The sequence below is a fragment of the Ictidomys tridecemlineatus genome, chromosome 5 (assembly GCF_052094955.1).
Source record: "Ictidomys tridecemlineatus isolate mIctTri1 chromosome 5, mIctTri1.hap1, whole genome shotgun sequence".
NCBI classification, from domain to species: domain Eukaryota; kingdom Metazoa; phylum Chordata; class Mammalia; order Rodentia; family Sciuridae; genus Ictidomys; species Ictidomys tridecemlineatus.
The window spans coordinates 94,740,268-94,761,868 of NC_135481.1; the positions used below are offsets into that span (position 1 = coordinate 94,740,268).

The following is a 21,601-nucleotide window of genomic DNA, read 5'->3' on the forward strand; positions in this document are numbered from 1 at the left end:
TAGAGCTATATAAACAAGCTTGTACTACTGAGCTAGCACACATCTTGTAATTTTTTTTTTCTCGAGTGCTTAACATTGCTGATAAAAAAAAATCCATTGGTTTTTTTTTAATAGGCTGTGAACTTGAAAGAATATGGAGGACAGGAAATAACATCCACAGGAATTTTTATTTTGCACCATCAATATTCAGACTATATGACAGTCAGGGTTTGGTGATGTCTCCTACATGACATTTCTCTGAATAAGGTTTTGAGGACTGGGCACAAAAAGTGGCAGGCCTGATGTTTAAGGCTTTTAGCGGATGCCACAATGATTTTTTTGTGACATTGTCATGTAACTGTAGTTGTCCTCCTCTTAGTGCTTCATCAGGATCCCCTGAGGAGGTTGTGGTACTGCTGAAGGCTCAGCCTCAGATGCCCAGGGTTGGACTGTCTGAGATCCAGACAGGGGGTGGACTTCTCCAGGATTCTGACGCAGGTGGCCTGGGAATTTCACTCACCCCAACACTGGCCAAGAACAACAGTCAGTTGCCACAGACATCATGTGCATTACCCTATTCCCTCTTCAGAAACAACCTTGGCTAGTGGAGGGTTCTCATCTTCTAGGTGAAGAGCTGGAAGTGTGGGCTGGGGAAATCACTCACCAAAGGTCTCCTAGGAGGCTCAGTGAGGCCAGGGCCGAGACGGCTTCCAAGCAGGTCCCTTTGTCTTTCTACGTCATTGAGGTCCTTCCTTCCCACTCTGTTCAGCACTGTTTTCTGCTGGACCCTGGACTTTGCTCTAGAGTGGCTGCTATTATCAAGAAAAGAGGGGTTTGGGGTGGTGGCTCAGAGGTAGAGCGCTTGCCTGTCCTGTGTGAGGCACTGGGTTCGAACCTCAGCACCACATAAGAGTAAAATAAAGACGCTTCGTCTACCTACAACTAAAAAATAAATATTTTTTTTAAAAAAGAAAATAGCAAGCATTTGTTGTAACTATAAGTTACAAATGCATGAAAATCTGGAGTAAATCGCAGGCACCGTCCTGACTTTCAAAATATTTGCTCATCAGTTGTGTCCTAGATGCTTAAGTGGTCACCCCCTTTGCTATACTCACCACCCTTCCCACATAGTCCCTTTTACCCAAATTGCTTGTGAATTCCAGAAGTGGATTCCTGAGTCTGGAGCCGGCTCATGTCCATAAGCCCTGGGGAAAATCCTCACGAGTGATTGCACGCTTGGGTCTTGGGTCTGTGGGCAGTTTTCCTGACATATGATCCAGATGAATGTTCATTCATTCAGAATATTTGAGTGCCTGCTCTGTGCTAGATCACTTTCTAGGTGTCCAGATAGAGGGATGAACCCCACTGACAGAGCACCTGCCCATGCAGGTCTGACTTTCTGGTAGAGGAAATCCCCGATACACAAGGACACCAAGTGCCCTGAATGCAGATGGGTGTGAATCCCTGTTCTCTCACTCTCTGTGCTCAGGGCTGACTCTCATTTAATCCCATTGAGATCGAATCGTCTTCATTTTTTTTTTTTTCTCTCCAGTGCCTAGCACAATGCTGAGCTACTTCTGGGGCTTCCGATGTCTAAGCCTGGTTACTGTCATATAGATGGAATGGCAAACCCTGCCAACCTCAGGTGCTCGTGGTCATCCTTCCACTCCCATCTCAGTTGTCACCTCCTCCTGCTCTGAGCCATCAGAATTGAGCACATGCTCACTGCAGTATCCAGTGCACCTGTCACCCTTGCTGGGCTCTGAACATCTTAAGGAACACCTCTGTGAGTCTTTGCCTGTGTTTCCCCAGGACCCAGCAGGGAGCCTTGAGAAAGGAGAGCTCAAGAATTTGCCCAAAGAATACATGTACAGTCCCTGGAACCTAGAGATGAGCAGTGGTATGGCAGGAAATGCTTTATGAGGAGGGATGCTGAGTGGGACCGAGAATGCTCCATCCCAGTATTTGGGTGATTCTTTGAGTTCGGCACGAGGGCTGTCACAAGTAGAGGAGATGGGCTAGGATGTAGACAGATAGAAGGGAGGTGGCATGGAACATCCTAGCATGTCGTTGCTAAGGAAGTCAGAAATTTTGAAGTTCTGAGGTTCAAGGTCTCAGGATGCTGGTTTGCATAGCTTATGTCCATCTGAGGTCTGGGGAAGCCGCAGCTTGACCTGGTTTTGACAGCTAGTTAGTTGCAGACCAGGGCTGGAGGTGGAGATATATTAAATATTAAAAATTATGCTAGGACTGTGGTTTGTGACAGATAAAGGGGAAAAAAGGCACAAAGAGGTGAAGTAATGTAGTCCAGATCACACAGCTAGTGAGCAAGGAGGCCTGGGGTCAGATGGGATGACAGAAGCCAACTTGTAACCACTAAGGTGTATCTTCTCCAAGTTTGTACCACGCATAGTCTGAACACATCTTCAATTTTCCTCTTTTGTTAGCTGTGAGTCATTATAGGAAATTAATATGATTAACCTGTGTTCTTTCCATTTTTTCTATTATTATGTGTTTCCAGAAAAATTATTACATTCTTTGAATAGTGTAATGAAAGTCCCTGGATTATCAACTGTGAGTATACAAGTGTAATATACATACAGAAAATGGAGAAGGTTCTTTCTTTTTTTTTACTACATTAAATTTAAAACATTCCTACTTATTTCTGCTGCACTTTATTTAAAAGAAATATTTTACAGCATATTGTAATGAATGAAAACCTGATTCTCTAATTTTAGGAGCCTCAGCATTACAGCCAGTGAATGGAATTCTAAAATTCTTACCTACATAGGTTTCACGTCCATTTTGCTCCATTTGTTGACATATGGACTAGAAGGTAGCTATATTCCTATTTTAGAAAAGATTCTTTCTAGACACAGAAGAATTAAGCAGCTTGTCTGAGTTTCAAAACAAGTTGATAGAGGAACCCAAAATAGAAGCTTTTCTAGTGAATACTAGATTCACTAAATTTCCTAACATAGCCTCTCTGCATTCACTGAGCAGTTTACAGACCAGGTCCTGGAACATCAGCCTGTTTGAACAACAGAGATGCTTCTGTTGGTGGGAGGGGGTGGCTGGGGAAAGGAGAAGGAGGGCTGAGACATTTGTTTCTAGGTCATTTCCAACCTTGCTGTTATTGCACAGTTTTCTAGATGGAAAAGAATAGGCTTATTAAAGAGAAAGTGTTCATTTAAAAATAAAGCAATGGAGACCCGAAAGGGCTCTGTTACATAGATAAATGAGCATACATAAATGGATTCGGTTTTTGTTTTTCATACTCTGTTATATTCTGTATTAGGGCAAAGGAGGAGGCAACTAAGTAGTTGTTTAAAAATGAAACAGTGTGCTGTTCATTTAACTTTAAAAGCCACTGATTAGAATAATAATCAGTGTTTCCATGTAGTACTCTATTCATGGAAATACTGATATAACAGAGAGTAGAGGTAATACAATGATGCTCTTTATTTTTTCATGTAATCTAATTTTAAAATACATTCTAATTCACAAATGATGAAGAAAGCCGGCAACATCATTCAAATGGGATATGTTGGGCAATTAAATTCTTTGTGTAAATTACAAATTCCTGTCTCTCCAACTTCCACCCAAATTTATTTTTATGGAATGACCTTTGGTACCAATTTTTTTCATAATAGAATATTTCCTGAGTTTTTTATTTTGAGTGGATAGCCTTTTTTTTTTTTGGTTAGGTATGGTATTTATAAAAGTTTCTTTGATGAAAAGCCTATGAATTTTGTGCAAATAATTCAGGCAGGCTCTTGGATTAGTGATAACATTTGTAAAGGACTCTTATGGCTTTAAGCTATCCTTCATCCCTCATTTTTTTTTTGACCCTTACCTACAAGGTCACTGTGGAATTCACATTTCACTGATGAGAGTCAATGTAAAAGGATGGTGTCGTCATGGTTCTGAGCATACAGCAGGTGTCTGATACATTCAGGGTAGGAAATTAACAAGAGTACCCATGGGTTATTTAACTTGCCTAAGGTCATGCAGCAGGTATAATGTCACACCAAGAATTGAACTTGCTTCATCTTCAAATATATAATTCAGTGGTGTTTAGTATATTCAGAGAAATGCTATGACCCATCACCTCTTTTCTAGTTCCAAAATATTTTCATCATTCAGAGGAGACTCCATATTCTTTGAGCAGTGACCCCCTTCCCTCTTGCCCTCTCTTCAGCTGCTGACAACCATCAGTCTTCTGTCTCTTTAGGTTTGCCTATTCTGGATAATCCACATAAATGGACTCTTACATCATCTCACCTTTTCTGTCTGCCTTCTTTCGCTTAGCATAATATTTTCAAGATCCTCCCCACATTGTGAAGTGTCTCAGCACATCACACCTTTTTATGGTGGGATAATCTTCCATCAGATATACATACATGTTTTGTGTATCCATTTGTCCACTGATGGATATCTGGGTTGCTTCCACTCTTTGGCTCTTATGAACAGTGCTGCTATGAACCTTCAAGAGCAAGTATTTGAATATTTGTTTTCAGGTTTTGGGACTATATACTTAGAGGTGGAGTTTCTAGATCACATGGTAATTCTCTGTTTAACTTTTTGAGGAACCATTAAACCATTTCTCACTGTGACTGTACCACTTTCCATTCCTACCAGCAACAAATGAGGATTCTCATTTCCCCCCGTTCCTTGACAAGACTTGTGTTTTTGAATTTTTGTTTTTTTATTATTATAACCATGTTAGTGGAAATGGAGTAGTATCTCCTTGGGATCTTGATTTGCATTTCTATAATTAAAGATTCACATTTTAATGCATGGAATTAATCAGAAATTTGGCTTTGGTAAGACAGAAATCAACATCAAAATGATTATCTTCATCTGTCTTCAGGAGCTTAAGATGGGCATATATCTGCCCCTAGGTATAGGACTCTGGGCTGAAAATGAAGAATATTTGGGATTAGAACATACCCTAACTTTTAAAGAAATATCTTGTAAATTAATCAGAAAAATAAAAATTATGTTTTGTTTTTCATGGCAACTGCCAAAAGATACTTAGTTCTTTTGCATTTCAAAAAAATCTATTTTAAAAAATTCTTTCATGGCTTAATGGTGTCTCCATTTATTTTCACAGTGTGAGAGAAGACACTCAGGATGGCTCAGGGATCCGGGGATCAAAGAGCAGTGGGGATTGCTGATCCAGAGGAGAGTTCTCCCAACATGATAGTCTACTGCAAAGTAAGACAGACGGCTTCTTCAACACTCTGCAGGCCAGCTCTGTGTGTCTGTTCTCTGTAAGGGTTGACGGGTGATTGACAGCAAGATAAATGTCTTCTTCCCAAACTGCATTAAATGATAAATAAGTATTTTCTTCTCATATCCTCTGATGATCTAATTCTCAAATTCAAGGAAATGAGGTTTGATCATACTTAAAAACTCAGTATTCAGTACTTGAAAAAATATTATTCTATTTAGTTTTGCTTAAGCCTGAAGGTTGTCTAAACAATGCCAGTGGAGATGTATTCTCCCTGTTCAGCATATAGGCCTTTACAGTGTAACGTATGATACATCCACTGAAAGTTCTTTGTTCTCATAGCATGTACAAGATATGGACTATATGCCTGCATTAAATGCTTATAGTTGGCAGGAGACAAAAGAGGTACGGACATAACCGCAATACAGTCTAAGCATTAATTTTCCAAAACAGAGGTCTTTTGAGTAGAGTGTTACATTATCTCAGAATAAGAGGAGAATTCTCCCAGCTTCCCAGGTCAGGATGGGCTTAGGGAGGAGTGGTCTTTGGACTTGGTATTAAAACATGTATAGGGTTGCTGAATGGGGAAAGCAGAGGGGCGGGGGAAGCACATTGCAGGGGATTTGCTCTGTTCAGCCAAGGCACAGAGTTATGGGAAGTAAACAGCCAGCAGAAATGATTAGTTTGGGCATAGGGATAAAAACAAGGAGTAAACAGAGGTAAGGTTTTGCAGAGAGAGGCTGGACAAAACCAGATTGTAGAGTTATGAGCAGTTTAATCATAAAACACTTGTGTGCTGAGAGTTGTAAAATCCATATGTCTCTGGGATTGAAAATCATGCCCCCCCGTGTGCCAAATGGATTGTTGTCAAGACGGGTGCAGGCTCTGGGAAGGATGTTTCTGTGTCTGTGAAAAGGGCAAGGAAGACACTAATCTCGCAGGACAATTCCCTCCAGAATCGAGAGGGACTGATCAGAGGGAGTGAAGAGTCTGAATTAAAAATAACTTGAAACTGAATGAATATGGAATTAGGCGGCAAGTAGACAGTCAAAATGACTAGATTTTTGACCTTGGGTGATAGACATTGATGCTGTGAATTCAAATAGGGAATTCAGAAGAAGATGTTTTAAAAGCAGGAAATAAGGCACATGACGTTATTTTTGCAAACAATATACTTAAGGAAATCATTCCTTCTACTGTTTGTGAAAATGTATTACATATTAATAAGGGAAATGGATTAATGTTAATTCATTTCATTAAACATCCAAGTCGCCAGCTGGGTTTGGTTCCTTCGGCAACTCTGTTGAATTCATGTTAATCATATGGACAATGTTGAACTTGATATTCCTGGATGATCAACACAGGTAATTTTTCTCTTTTCTTTGTGAAAATTGAACTCTCATGTTATCCTTGCTCTGGGTATAAAATTCAGTACTTTTTTGCTTTGCTTTTTTTTTTTTTTTTGCTTAATTTGAATGCTAAGATAATCCATCTCTAAGAAGGATGCTTATTAAAGTATAGTAAGGAAAAACTTACTATAGATTAACGGAGCTGAGCAATTAGTGAAGCATATAGAATAATAGGAAGACATTTATTTATTGTTTTCTTCTCCCCAAACTAGGAGGCCCTATGGTAGGCTAGTAGCAGAGTGGGCTTCGGAGTTAGGCCTGGGTTAAAATTCCAACTTTATCACTTTCTAGCATTGTGACCTTAAGTAATTTATTTTACTTTTTTGATCCTATAAAAGGGAAAAAGGGGGATGAAGGTTATTGGGAGGTTATTTACTCTATAGATATGGGAATGGGTTACCTTAATGCTACTTGGACATAATGTGGTATGTAATGAATATTTATTTTTATCCTTGAGTCTTTAGAGAGAGTGATCCTTGGAGAGAAAATAAATTATAGAATGTATAAGTATCGATACTGTTAATAGTTGACCGAAGTAAATTTATATATATAAGTTGCCTTTTTAAGACACAAGCAAACAATACAAATACTTTATATTATTCAGGGAATTGCAAATCTGTGAATTATTAAAGGTTAATAGGAAATATAAAGGTCATACAATCCAAACTCCTTTCTGCTAGAGTGTTTGGTATTATGTTGAAAGGAAAGATATTCTTATAGTTTCATGAGAACTTGAGTTCTACTCTTTGGGTGTTACCAGTTTTTTGTTTTTTAAATTGAGAAACAAACTTATCAATCATTGTGGTTCTTTAGAGATATGGCCACTAGGGATGGGAATGTATCTTGCTTCCTTGTGACACACTTTTGCAGGGGTATGTATGTGTTTGTGTTCCTTGCTAGATTAATTCCTCTCTAAAAGTAATTCATTGAATCTGTTCCATTTATATGAAAGAAAAGTTGTGCAGTGTCCAGGCCCCTGAACCATTTCTAACCTGGTGAATCTGTCTCACTGGAATCACAGAGGTATACCTGAAACATGGGAGAGTCACGTGGTTTTCTACTTCGAGTGCTTCCGGGCCTTTGGCTATAACCCAAAGCTTACACCCACAGAAGGAAGTTAACCTTGAGATGTCATTCAGAGTTCAAGATCAATTCAAAGCATTTTCTATGGAAGCGATAGTTTGTCCCTGTGATCTCTTTTTTTTTTTTTTTTTTTTCAAATTTGAGGCCCATAAAACCAAACCCTTTCTTAGGTAACTGCAACTAAAATTTACCTTTTTGAAAATTTCACTTTCATTCTTGTTTTCTTTCTCTTGCTTGTTGCTTACTTCTCTTGTCTCAGATGTTTTCGGTGTGGAAGTTTTGCTTGGGCTGAGTTGTTTTGATTCAGGAAAAAAAGCCAAATTAGAGAAGTAGAGCATCTGAGCAAACTTCTGAATAATAAGTGGGAGGATCATGTTGATGATGTTTGATTTTTATTATTTTTAATTGACATAATAATTGCACAAATGTGTGGGATACAATGTGATGTTTTGCTCTATGTATAGTTTATGAAATGCTCAAATCACAGTAATTAGCATATCCTTTATCTCAAACATTTATCAGTCCTTTGTGGTAAAACATTTAAAAACCTCTCTTCCAGCTCTTTTGACATACACAAGATGTTCTTGTCAACCAGGTTGTTGTCACTTTCAAGCACCATTTAGGATGGCAACCTTCTGACACATGAGTAATGATGGGTGGGATCTGTAGGCCCACAGTCTTGAGAACATTCTTCATTTTCTTTTCATGTTTTCATGTCATTAACTGTGAGAAGTTGTACTTTTCCCAAGGCATGATTTATTTATTGTCTTGAGCAGACTTTCTCATTTAGTTTTTCATCCTTCATATTCACATTTTTGGATTGGAGGTGTGTATGAAAAATGTATTGGTCACATTCAAGATCTATTTAAAAGAAACTTTAATTATTCATGAAGACATCCAGACCCGTCAGCCTTTTTCGTATTCCCAGATTCTAAGTATCCTGGGTCATTGAATTGCCCAGTGTAGTGACAATATCTGAAATGATCATTTAGGGGTCTTTTAGAAAAGCACTAATCCTCAAAAGACCCCCTCCTCAAGATATTTTTATTTTATTGGTCTAGGCTGGGTCATAGAAATCGGACTTTAAAGAAGTCCTGGGAGAATCTGGTGCTGAACTAAGTTTGAAAAGGCACTTACTTAGTTTTTGTTAGTCTCTGGGTACCATAGGTGTTGCAAAGTCATGGTGAAATAGGTGTTTTTAACTGGATATTTTATTTCACAATGATTCATAGACCTCTTCAGATTTGGAAGAATGGAGCTCTTGTCATAGTGCTGGAAGCAAAAGATTTTTTGGTAGCTTTTTTCTTATAGATTTTCTAGTTAATGCCCTTGTTTTACAAGTGAAAAAAAATGAAAGTATGGAGAGGACGAATAACTTGCTTAAGGCTCCCCAGCAATTGCCCAGCGAGGCTCTGACGGTCCAAGGAGCCTGATGGCACAGGTCAGAGTTCTTGGTGGCATCTGATGAAGTCACTTTGTTATCAGCCACAGAGTACCATGACCACATTGTTGGAGCTCAGCAGCCATTGGCTGAGTCAAATAAATGGAAATATTATGTGGCAGATCCTTGGCTTTGATGCTTACCCTCAGGGATGTGACCTAGGTTCACTTCTCTTATTTGTCATGCTAACATTGCATTCCAGGTACTGGATGTCTTGTTTCTTGGGTAAAGATTTTCTGAACTGTTTACTCCCTTTTATGACTAGGAATTTTTTTTTCTTTTTGAATAAGAGTAGATTGCTTTCTGATTTTGTTTGATTTTTTTTTCCCCTCTGAGTATTGTTAACAATGTCTCTAAACAAATTTCCAAACTAGACTGGTAATTTGATTTAGTAGAACCTGGGGCTCTTAGATGGTGAATGGAAGAGAACATTTTAGCTTTCCTTGACCTGGTTCCGGGTCAGGAGGCAGTACTCTGTGATGGAAAATGCTGAACAGGGAGCTGGGGGCTCTGGGTCGTTGATCCCAACATTAGTTCCTACTGCTTTGGCTCTCTGAGGGTGAACTTGAACTTCCTATCCCTATTTCTTGTTTTGTCTTTCTCTCTTGTGCATTCTTTTCCTCCTTCCTTACGGGTTATGAAATACTTTCACAAAAAGAATATATTCAGCGTCCATGTATGGTAGAAAGAAGAATAAAATATGAACCTCGCGTACCCACCACTGACCTAATAAATAAAATATTATTCCAGCTTCACTTTATCTTTTGTAATGTGAGGGAATTCATCTAAATAATGTGCAAATACTTTTCTGCAATGCTTTCAAAGTTGCGTTCTATAAACTTTTAGTCTTCTCAGAAATTAATGGCTGATATCAAAACAATGCTGTGAGATGACATACATTCTAAAGATCTTTTGAACATTTTTTGGAAATATTTTAGACAGTCTATCTAAGATAACCTAAATTGCACTAAGGCTAAACCAAATTTAGTCAGGCATTAGAAGAAAAAAAAAACACAATTTAATTGTGATGATTTAACATTCAACAGTGAAAGTTAACCAAGCTGTCTCCTTGGTGGCAACTTGTTTCTTTGACTTGTTAATAACATTTATGACATTTGAACAATTATTATGCAGTAGTAATGTTATATAGATAGCAGCAACAATTATTTAAGTAGCAACACTGTACATTGTCAGTAACCCAGTGTCATGGGTGAATTAGGGGATTGGAAAGAAGGAGAAAAAGTCGATGTTCTGATCTGTCATGGGACAGTTCCACAGCTTTGTCACTGATGGCTTCCTTTACCTGTTAGTTTCTAGGTATTGATTCCTTTTCTGCTGGAATTTGAGTCTAACCTTTGTTTTACTCTGATATCCCAAGGTCTCTTTCCCTCATAATTGTGAACTCTCAAAGTCCTGGGAAGAAACTAGTGTAGACATACTTCCAGAAAGTAAACTTAATGCTGTTTTAGTTTCAGAGGCAGAGGTATGCAGCAAGGAGAGGGAAATGAGCCTGAAGAGGTTGGGTCCACGGAAGAAGTCAGATATAAGGACATCTTCAAATTCATACAGGGCAGTGATAGAACTAAGTCTGGGAACTTGCAAATCCTGGTGATCAAGGCAGGACAAGGATTGGAAACCATTTTACCAGCAAATGTATGTTCATGTCATCACACTACTAGATGTCAGGAATGCAATTTAAGGGCGGAGTCTTGAATGAGCCCACAAGCCAATGGGGGAAGATAGGTGATTGACCATTTCCGTGTCGATAGAGGCAAGCCAAGGAGTCTGGGAGGAGATAGAAGGGTCCTGGACGCCACACCAGCAGGGGGTGATTAGGTTGTAGAAGACATTGGAGGATTAGCAGTTGCCTTCATTCTTAAAAGATGAACAGGATTGAATGGTGGAGAAGGGGGAAAAGTCTAGGGGACCTAAAGACTGGCACATGCAAAGGGGCAGAGCTGTGATGTTTTATATTGAGTTCTGTAAACTTCACGTGGCTCTTTCCATGGACCTTGATTTCTATGACAAAGGGTTGAGAAATAAAGCTGGACAGTTACAAAGTTAGGTCTTATGCTTCATGTCAGGGAGTTTCGATGCTGCACAGGTGTCTTCCCTTTGTGCCTCTACACCCTCTACACCCACATTCTACCCCTCTACATGCTCTCATTTGCTCCAGAAAACTGAGCCAGTTGAACTATATTTTCAGGGCTCCTATGACCTTGGGTTTCCAGTTGAGTTTGTCCATAGAGCAGCTCACACTGTAGAAGCCGGAAGAGAAACCAGAGGAGGATTCCTGCCTTGGCTCTCTCTCTGCAAGGTCTTGGCATTGACTGAAGGTCACTGATGCTCTTGGGGCAGAGTGTTCTCCTCTTCTGGCTCCTGACAGCTTTCCTTTTCCCCTACTCATCCTTTGGGCCCTCAGGTAGCTCTAGTTCATATTATTTATCTCAAATGCAGTGACTTAGACAAAAGATCTGTTAGGTCCGTTGCTGTGGGTTCATGACATGGGTTCAGACAGGTTCCTGTGGCTCATCATCTCTCAAAAGACTACAGTCAAAATGTTGGCTGGAATCTCAGTTTCATCTAAAGTTTTAACTGGGGAAAAGTCCACTTCTAAGCTCTCTCCTGATGTCCTTGGCTGGGTTCAGTTGCTCAAAAGCTGTTGGGAGTGATGACACCAGTTCGACACTGGCTGTTGGCTAGCAAGTCACTCTCAGTTCCTTGTCACATGTCCTGCCCATAGAGCAGCTCACACTGGGGCAACTTGTTTCAACAGTGAACAGGTGAGAAGAGGCAGAGAAGAGGCAGAGATGGCAGGCCTAGTCTTTGATAAGCAATCTTGGACAAGATGTCCCATCTCTTTCTTACATTAAAAACAAGTCACTGGGTCCAGCCCTAGGTGAGAGCTAACTCTTATAGGATGCACTAGAATCAAGGAAATCATCGTGAACCATTGTGGAAGCTTCTACACTATATGGCTCTACTTCCACTAGACACGGTTTTCTGTTTGTTTGTTTTGTTTATGGTTCCTCTCTACCCTGTTCCTTCTTTATACTTGGTGCTTTTGGAAGTAAATCTCTCTTGAATTGTGCTGTGATATGTCTACCATCTGTTTGCTGATAACATTCTGACTCATGCAGGATTATCCCACAAGCCAGGGGAAACCTGTGAGGCCCCCTTTTTTTTTTTTTTACTTCATTAGGAAAATTCTCATGGAAGGATTGGGGACAGAGAAGTTTTATGTTCAACGTGAAGAATGGCATTTGAAGTAGGAAAGTCCATGGGAGGTTCATGGTGGGGGTTTATGGGTGGTCAGTGTGGAGGGAGTTCAGGGTGGAAAGAGGATAAGAGAAATGGTGGGAGTATAGTCAGGAGAGCAGTTTCAAGAATGCCCAGGAATTCAGGTAAGGACAAATGACATCCTTTGTCGGTGGGAGTGGTAGTATAGATGAGGGGGTACATTTGAGAGATGTGTTGGAGGCAGAATCAATAGGACTTGGTGACTGATAAGCTGAAGGGAGGATTTGAGGTAATGAGGAAGAAAGATGAGGGGTCTTTTCACTATGTTATTCCTGAGAGTTCTCAGACAGTCTCCTGGGACAAAGTGTTGAAGCACATGCCTTTAGAACTGGATTGTCTATCCGCCTTCTCCCTGTATGTATATACAGGAAGAGTGTTGTGCTAAGAGTATGTAGCTGCACCAAGACAGCAGGGTATGTATTCTGACTGAATTTGTACCAGCTCATGTTTGGCTCTGCAGTTGATTCTACTTCCTGTTAAGTCCAACTCTGTCTTTTGCAAAGTGAAGGGTTATTTAGGCTGGTGATCTCTAAAATATTCTTCAGTTATAACCTTCTAGGGCTTTTCCTTTTAGAGAGAGAGAGAGAGAGAGAGAGAGAGAGAGAGAGAGAGAGAGAGAATGAATTTTTATTTTATTTTTTTTTAGTTTTCCGCCAACACAACATCTTTGTTGGTATGTGGTGCTGAGGATCGAACCTGGGCCGCACACATGTCAGGCCAGCGCGCTACCGCTTGAGCCACATCCCCAGCCCCTCTAGGGCTTTTCTAATAAAGAAATCTACGCTATCATCTATTCCTTCTTTACCTCCTTTGTTATTCTTTTAATTTCCTTGATAATGTTAACCCAGACAAAAACCATAAAAACAGGTAAGTCAGAATGCTTAAAACAAATGCTTGTTTTGGTCCTGAATATTTATGGCTTTCTTTCTTTTACTCTTTTCTTTTTTAACATTAAATAAAATTCCCAAGGACAAACTTCAGAGGGTGTTTGGGGTAACTCACTCAATTGTTCAGACTGCATTTTAAGATTCCTTTCATTATTTTTTTTTTAATTTTTTTGCCTTAGGAAAAAAATTGTTCTGTTTTCCTTTTCTCCCAGGATTAGACTTGCTGGAAGAAAACCTTCCCATCATATTATCTTGGTTGGCAGGAGACAGGCAGGCAGGCAAGTCCCAGGCTGTGGTATCGGTGTCCACAGATGAAAGGGAGGGTATTTTTACAGTGGGGACTTGCTCAGTATGGTTTAATATGATGTGTTTCCGTGAGTATAACTTTCTAATTTGAAAATCCTTTGGTCTGTTGAAGGCTTCATTTCATCTTCCCATTTTTTTTCCTCTTTTCATTTCAAAGAGGGCAGGATTTTGCTAATATTGGCAGTTTATCTTGCTGTTGACATTCCTTTGCAGTGGAGAACTTGAATGACCAAAGAAGAAGTTCCCTATTGGCACAATTTCGAATAAGAAAAAAAATAAAATAAAATCCAATAGATGGCTGTGAATGGAAAAAAATAAGTAAGCTTTAAAATCATGGGAGTTAGGAGGGTTATTTTTAAAGATTCTGTTAGTTTGCCAATACAAATGAAAAGAGGAAATGAACAATCTTTTGGGTCGGCCTTCTCAAGTCTAAAAATGTATTCTAGCCAGGGGATGGAAAGCATATGCAAAGAGAGAGATCTAGACTAGTACCCCCTCCAAAAGAATATTGATAGCCCCATGGCCAATAATATCAAAAGACTGGAAAGAAATATCCATTGAAAGACAGCTAGTTAAGTCATTAGAGTGGGTAGGACTCCTATTTGGAATGATGCCACAGTTTATTGGATCACTGTTTTGATAGACCTAATGATTGTCTTGAAAAGGAGGATGTCTACTGGTATTGTGTGATGTGGTCAGGGTGAAAAAAAATATGTGTGTGTGTGTGTGTGTGTGTGTGTGTGTGTGTGTATGTTGTGTGTTTTAACTTTCGAGAGTTTGTCATTTTTTAAAAAATAAAAAATTTAATTTTATCTGTTAAAATATATTATATGATGGTTACATAGATTTGCTCAGGAACAATCTTTTCTATTGATTCTTTTCTATACCTTGGTGCTCATATCTGGGGTCATTTTTCTTGTGTCTAAAGAACTACCTTTAGAATATTCTTTGGGTGCAGATCTGGCGAAGATAAATTTGCTCAGTTTTTGGCTAAAAATGTCTGTGTTTCATCTTCAGTTTCTGAAGTGTTTTTTTTTTTCTAGATACAGAATTACAGACTGTCAGTTATTTCTTTCCATACTTTGATACCTGTCATTGTTCTTGTCATCTGTTGTTTCTGTTGGGAAGTTAACTGGAAGTTTTACTGTTGCTTTTTTGAATGTAATCTGTTTTTCCCTTCTACAGGATTTTAGATTTCTTTTACGTTGTTTTCAACAATTTTACTGAATTGTAATTTTCTTTCTTTTATTTGTTCTCCTTAGAGCTCATATTACTTTTTAAATTTGGTGCTTGAACATTTCTCAGCCACTAACTTTAAAATTTTAATATTGCCTTTGCCTAGTTTTTTTTTTTTTCTTTCTCTTCTTGGAACTCGATGTATATGTTATCACTTTTTCCCTCTGAGTTTCAAACGCTCCTCATATTCTTTCTGTATTTTCAGTTCATTTGTTGTTTCGTGTTTCAATACGTATATTTTCTAGGGACTCGTCCTCCACTTCACTAATTCTATCTTCAGCTGATTAGATAATCTGTGGTTAAATCCATCCCATTGAATTTGTAACCTTAGTTGTTGCTTTTTATTTAAGTTCTAAGATTTCCATTTAATTCTTTTATTATAGCTTCCACTTTCCTGCCAAAATTCTCTATTTTGTCACTTAATTCCTAAAACACAAAAAATCATAGTTATTTTAAAGTCTATGTCTGATACTTCAAAATCTTTGTTACTTGCTAGACTGTTAAAATTATCCCTCCCTTATTCCATATCTCTAGTTACTTTTTTTGACGTTCTGGGCATTGTTTATACAACTAACACTGGAGAGAGAATTCAAAGCTCTAAGGGAATGTTATCTTACTCCTGAAAGGATTTAGTTTTTTCAAAATATATCAGTCAGTTAAAATGAGGACAGGTTACCTTCATCTAGCCAGGTATTATCTGGAGCTGATCTTCAGTTCTTATTAGGACCAGTATATTTCCATATCACTTTTCTTCTTTGTAGGAAGTCCTCTGTTTCCAATGAAAACCTGGGTGCTCATTCAGGCTTCTTTCCTTAGAGCCCTCTGACCTCTAATTCTTTAGCACCATGGGGCTGCTAGAGTCTCTCTGTTCGACTTCTCAGTTACGCCTTTTGCTTAAGAAATGGGTGCTACCTTTGAGAGGAAAAAGCAGTTCAAATCATCAGGCTCACCTTCCTAGCTTTCTTCTTCTTTCAGATCATATCCTCACACATTCGTACTCCCTTGGTTGCTCTTGGATGCCTTCAAACCTATGTAACAGAACAGCTTTCAGCCTCCCTGGTTGCTCTGGGGCAGAAGGTTATTCTGAAGTGCCTAGTTAGCTGTTACCAGAAGTGGAATCCAAGAATACCGACTTGAAATAAGACAGATCTGTTTCTTAGAGCCTCAGTTTGCTATTAAAGTGTTTTTAAGAGACATCTCCTGAACATTATTGATTTAAGGTGGTGGTTTTTAGAGATGAAGAAGAGTGAGAGAAACTTTAAGCACATTTAGAAAATACTTGAATTGGCCTGTGATTAATTTTGGGTTGAGGATGAGAGAGAAGGATTCAAGGATTATGCTCAGGATTTGGGCCTGGTTGGCTGATGGTAACATCATTTGGGAAAGTAGCAAGAGGAGGATGACACCGGGCCTAATGTCACCACAGTAACAAAATGACATTTATTCACCCCAACCTTATTCTACAGAACTCTACAAAGAGGGAATATATATCCAGGAACACAACTCTAATATGAAATGGATCTGAACAAATGCTTTACCTGGAAAAAAAAAAATCTTACCTGGCTCCAGGAAGCTTTTTGGTCGGGAAAACAGGAAGTAGCTTGTATCTATCTGTCAGTACAACATTTCTGAACATTTCCGTGTTAGTTTCCTAGGTTACTACAATAAATTATATTTGAACCAGAAACCATGGTTCAAAACAACAGGAATTGATTCTCACAGTGTGAAGTCAAGGTGTGGCAGGGCTGTTCTCTTTCTGAAGCTCTAGGTAGGAATCCTTCCCTGCCCCTTCCTACCTCTTTGTGGTTGTTGGAGATCCTTGGTGTTCCTTGACTTATAGATTCTTTCCTTGTTCCAATATTTGCCTTCTTCCCTGTGTACCTACCTCCATGTTTGCACATGGACAATAGTCATTGGAGTTAATCCCCACCCCCCCCCAATCCAGTACAGCCTCATCTTAATTAATTATATCCACAAAAACCCCATTTCCAAATAAGGTCATGTACATAAGTACAGGGGTTAGGACTGAGCATGTCTTTTTTGGGGGGAAATGATTCAATCAAATAACAATTTCTAGTCTGTCTCTGCCTGAATCTCAGTGCTTTTTGCAAAAATCAAATCAACAGATAGTATATTTATTGAACATTTGCTTCTGAAAAAATACCGCATGGGGAATAAAAAATAGCGTAGTACACAGTTTCTATCTGGACAAGCTTCAGTGTAATTGGGGAGACCAAGAGTGCTGCAGGATTAAGGAAGAAAATAAGCATTTATGGGCCATAATAAATGTACCAGATACTGTGGTGTGTACTGTACACATATTGAATCACTTAATCACCAGAATAGCTTGTTAGGTAGGTGGTGTTCCCCATATATTATAGACAAGGAAACAGAAGTGCAAGGAGTAAATACTGGCATCAAGTGCTGCTATCAGTATTTAAATCTATGTTTACTTTGTTTGAAAGCCTGCAGCTTTTTGGAAGAAATCAGATTATGTACAATAATATCAAAGCTGTTTGTAAATAATTCTAAGAGAATTGATGTGGACAGTGCAGCTTACAAAGGAGGAAGAGATTTGAATTGTGTCTTTTAGAAAGGAATGGCTTTGGCCCAGTGGAAACAAGCCAAGAAATCATTCCAGGTAATGGATGCTATGTGAGAGAGGAGTCGTATGTTTATAATATAGTATACTTTATAATGCAGGTGCTCATAAAGTTATGATGGGATTCTGTTCCAATAACACTATTATAAGTTGAAAATATGCTAAATAAAGATACGTTTAATGCCTACACCCTACCGTGCGTGGCAGGCATTAAACTGCAGGGTCCCTCGTGGGTGGCTGACTGGGTGCTGAGACTGGCTGCTGCTGCCCCACCTCACAGGGGACTTGTGCCACTTGCTGCTAGCCTGGGAAAAGAGCCCAGTTCAAGATTCGAAGGATGCTTCCGATGGAATGCATGTCTCTTTTACATTGTCCTAAAGTTGAAAACTCATAAGTCAAGTCATCCTGGAGCGGGGGCTGTCTGTCCTACATATAGAAGATGTACATGGTGTAATTATAGCCTCATGCTTCACATGAGGACTCTGAAGCGAGAAAACATAAACATTTTTAGTTCTCAAACTCATATGGTAAGATATTGGTAAAACTGAGCTTCCTGCCAACCAATTTTCTTTCTTCCTTTCCTTTGAAAATATAGTTGTTTTTTTTTCCATTTTAAAAGTAGTAATTCATTTTCAAAAGACTCCTCGAGCCAAGTGGAGAGACAAAAAAAAAGTCTCATATATTTCTATGATGCCCATATGATTAAAATTAGCATTTGGGCCTGTTTTCTTCCAGTCTTCTAATTTGTATCAGAAGTATACCATATGTTAACCTCATGGTTAATTATGGCATGCATCCCATTTTATGTTTCCCTATGTCCTGTGTCCTTAGCATTAATCTGTGCCATAATATGATGTCATCATTGTCAATTTTGAAGATTGTGTAGTATTCTATTTGGATAACCTACCATGATTTGATTATGTAGTTTCTTGGTTGGCATTAATAGCAAAATTTAGAATGCTTACATCAAAACTCATGACTTAGATCATGACTTTTAGTTTATAGTGCTTTCTAGAAGGTCAGACTGGGTTACCCTGGGCTTTTTGAAATGTCTGGTGCCACTGAGCTACAGTATATGAGTGAGGGGATTCCTGACAGCTAGGGCTAGTGTTTACTCTCTGCCTGTTCACTACACCTCCATCCTAGTGTCTGATAGCATTGTGGCAACACCACCCTTGATGTCAGGGTATTCAGAAATTTTCAACTTGGAATTTTTCCAAGCCATTTGTTATTTTATCCTCTATTTGTTTTTCATAAGCAGCTAACTAAATAAGAATAACATTTCAACCTCTTTCCACTCCCCACAGCATTTTTCCTGCCGGTACCACCTCTGCCTACAATTTAACCATGGGTTGCTTCTTATATTTTAAAGCTAAATACAAAAGCACAGTTCTGAGAAGCAGCCAAGTTCTGCAGCCAAGTTTGAAGAATAAAACTTTGAAACAGCTCTTCTGTCACATACTTGAGAGGGGAGGCAGGCTTTGCTATAAATACAGTCACATTCCATTTCTATCTCATCCTCTGCAGTCCTCTCGGGTAATGCTTTTTGTATATGACTGCAGTGTTCTCTAACTGCCCACTCACCCCTTTCAACCTTCCCTTTTATACCTCAGTTTTATTTCAATGTTCCGTAGTTTGGGAGTTTAGGGACCCGGCATGAGAGAGGAGTAGAATTTTCTCTCGATTTTCAGGGTTTAGGTGTGATGAGATCCGGTGACTGACTTATTAAAACCTGTGCAGTCTCTTTATCTGTAACATTTTCAGCAGCTGCAACGTGCAAGGTTCCTATTGCTGCTGTAACAAATTGCCACGAACTGGGTCCCTTAAAACAAAGCACGCTTTTCCCCTTGTGCTTCTGTGGATCAGAAGTCTACAATGATTTAGCAGCATGGTGAGCCCAATGGAGACTCGGGGGGCAAATCCAGTTCCTTCCATTTTTCAGCTTCCAGAGGCAGCCTGTCTTCTCCAACTCATGGCCCATTATTTTCCAACCTCTGCATCCATCTCCCCATCTCTCCTGTCTACAACCCTCCTGCCTCTCTCTTACAGAAATCTTGTGCCTTCATGGAGCCCACAGAGAAAATCCAGGGTAACCTCCCCATCTCAGAGTCTTTTTTTTAATTGCTTTTATTTTTTAAATACACGACAGAGGAATGCATCATAATTCTTATTACACATATAGAACACAATTTTTTATATCTTTGTATATACAGTATGTTCACACCAGTTTATGTCTTTATACATGTACTATGGATAATGATGTCCATCACATTCCACCATCATTGCTAACTTCCTGTCCCCTCCCTTCCCCTCCACCCCTCTGCCCTATCTAGAGTTCATCAATTCCTCCCATACTCACCCTCTCTACCCCACTATGAGTCAGTCACCTTATATCAGAGAAAACCTTTTGTTTTGGGGGGATTGGCTAACTTCACTGAGCATTATCTTCTCCAGCTGCATCTATTTACCTGCAAATGACATGATTTTATTCTCTTTTATTGCTGAGTAATAATCCATTGTGTATATATGCCACATTTTTAAAATCCATTTATCTACTGAAGGGCATCTAGGTTGGTTCCACAGTTTAATTATTGTGAATTTTGCTGCTATAAACATTGATGTGGATGTGTCCCTGTAGTATGCTGTTTTTAAGTCCTTTTGGGTATAGACCGAGGACAGGGATAGCTGGGTCAAATGGTGGTTCCATTCCCAGTTTTCCAAGGAATCTGCATACTGCTTTCCAGATTGGCTACACCAATTTGCAGTTCCACCAGTAACGTATGAGTGCGCTTTTTCCCCCACATCCTCGCCAATACTTATGGTTGTTTATCTTCATAATAGCTGCCATTCTGACTGGAGTGAGCTGAAATCTTAGAGTAGTTTTGAGTTGCATTTCTCTCAGAGTCCTTAACCACACCTACAAACTCCTTTACCATATAAGGTAACATATTGACAGGTTTGGAGGATGAGGATGTGGAGATTTTTGAGGGCATTATTCTACCTACCACGCTGCACTGTCTGTCTTAGCAAAGGAAAGGAAAATCATTTTGAAGTTTTACCTCTTTTTTTCTGTTTTATCAACAGGGTAGGTATGCTGTCATTTTGGGGTTCCTTTCTGTATTTACTATGGTAGATACGTGGTAAACTGAACTCTGGCTGATGCATCTGTTGGGATCATCTAAAGTCCATTGGAAGGCAGAAAAGAAGAGAGATTCAGAGGCAGTAAGGTGCATGTCTGTCTACTTATGGATCCCAAGGAGACTTCTCTTTCCATCATTTTTTATTGTTCTGGTGAGAAGTTATGAGGCAGACAAGGGCCAATGCAAGGTGCACAGGTGACAGGGGGAGAGTATGACCTTGGATACTAGCATGACTTGGAACAGATGAGCCCCTTCAAGGAGTTAGTCAAGGAAACAGATGATGAAGCCTAACTGTTGGGCAGTGATTGGGGGAGTGAGCTTCTTTTCCCCTTAAGCAAGTTATTGATATCATTAACTTCACTGCATTGCTGGGAGGGAGAGGTGAGTAGGTGAAGAGAGATCTACTGTGGCTGAGGACCTGTTATAACTACAGGACAGCTGTCAGGATGCTTGTCATCTGTCCCCATGCCAGCTTTATAACCTTCAAGCTCAGAGCGATTTTTTTATATGTTGAAATTGTTGGGAAAAAAGAAAAAGAAAAAGAAAGCAATCTTTCATGACATGTGAAAATCATGTGAAATTCAAATTTCAGTGCTCATATATCAAGTTGAAACAGAGCCACACCATTTGTTTATGATTTTTTTTTTGAGCTACCAAGAAGGAGTTGAATGGTTGTGACAGAGATTGTCCGTATAATCAGCAAAGCCTAAAATATTTACTAACCGACTTTTTACAGAGAAGTTTGCAGCCTCTGTTTTAGGAGATTTGGAAGAGATTGAAAAAGCATCTGCAAATGTTCTTGTTGGGACAATATTTCCATAGGAACCTAGACCCAGTGATTCCGTGTAGTGCTGACTCGGTGCCAGCAACCCAGGGAGGGCTTCACTGGGGAATGGGCATACAAGATGATTTAGAAAGCACCGCACATTGGTGTGCTATAAATAATCTAGAATCCTGCCATTCACCCCTTGAATAATGTGTT

At 39.3% G+C, this 21,601-nt stretch overlaps 1 protein-coding gene across 7 annotated transcripts in view; it reads left to right on the forward strand.

Moving 5' to 3' along the window:
* Rgs6 (regulator of G protein signaling 6) overlaps positions 1-21,601 on the forward strand; it is a 586,626-nt gene that overhangs the window by 20,002 nt on the left and 545,023 nt on the right. For all 7 annotated transcript variants that reach the window (XM_040275504.2, XM_078050459.1, XM_078050462.1 and 4 more), the window contains exon 2: positions 5,096-5,199. In XM_040275504.2, coding sequence (XP_040131438.2) covers positions 5,116-5,199 — 84 coding nt within the window. In that variant the 5' untranslated portion in view covers positions 5,096-5,115. The remainder of the gene's footprint in view (positions 1-5,095; positions 5,200-21,601) is intronic.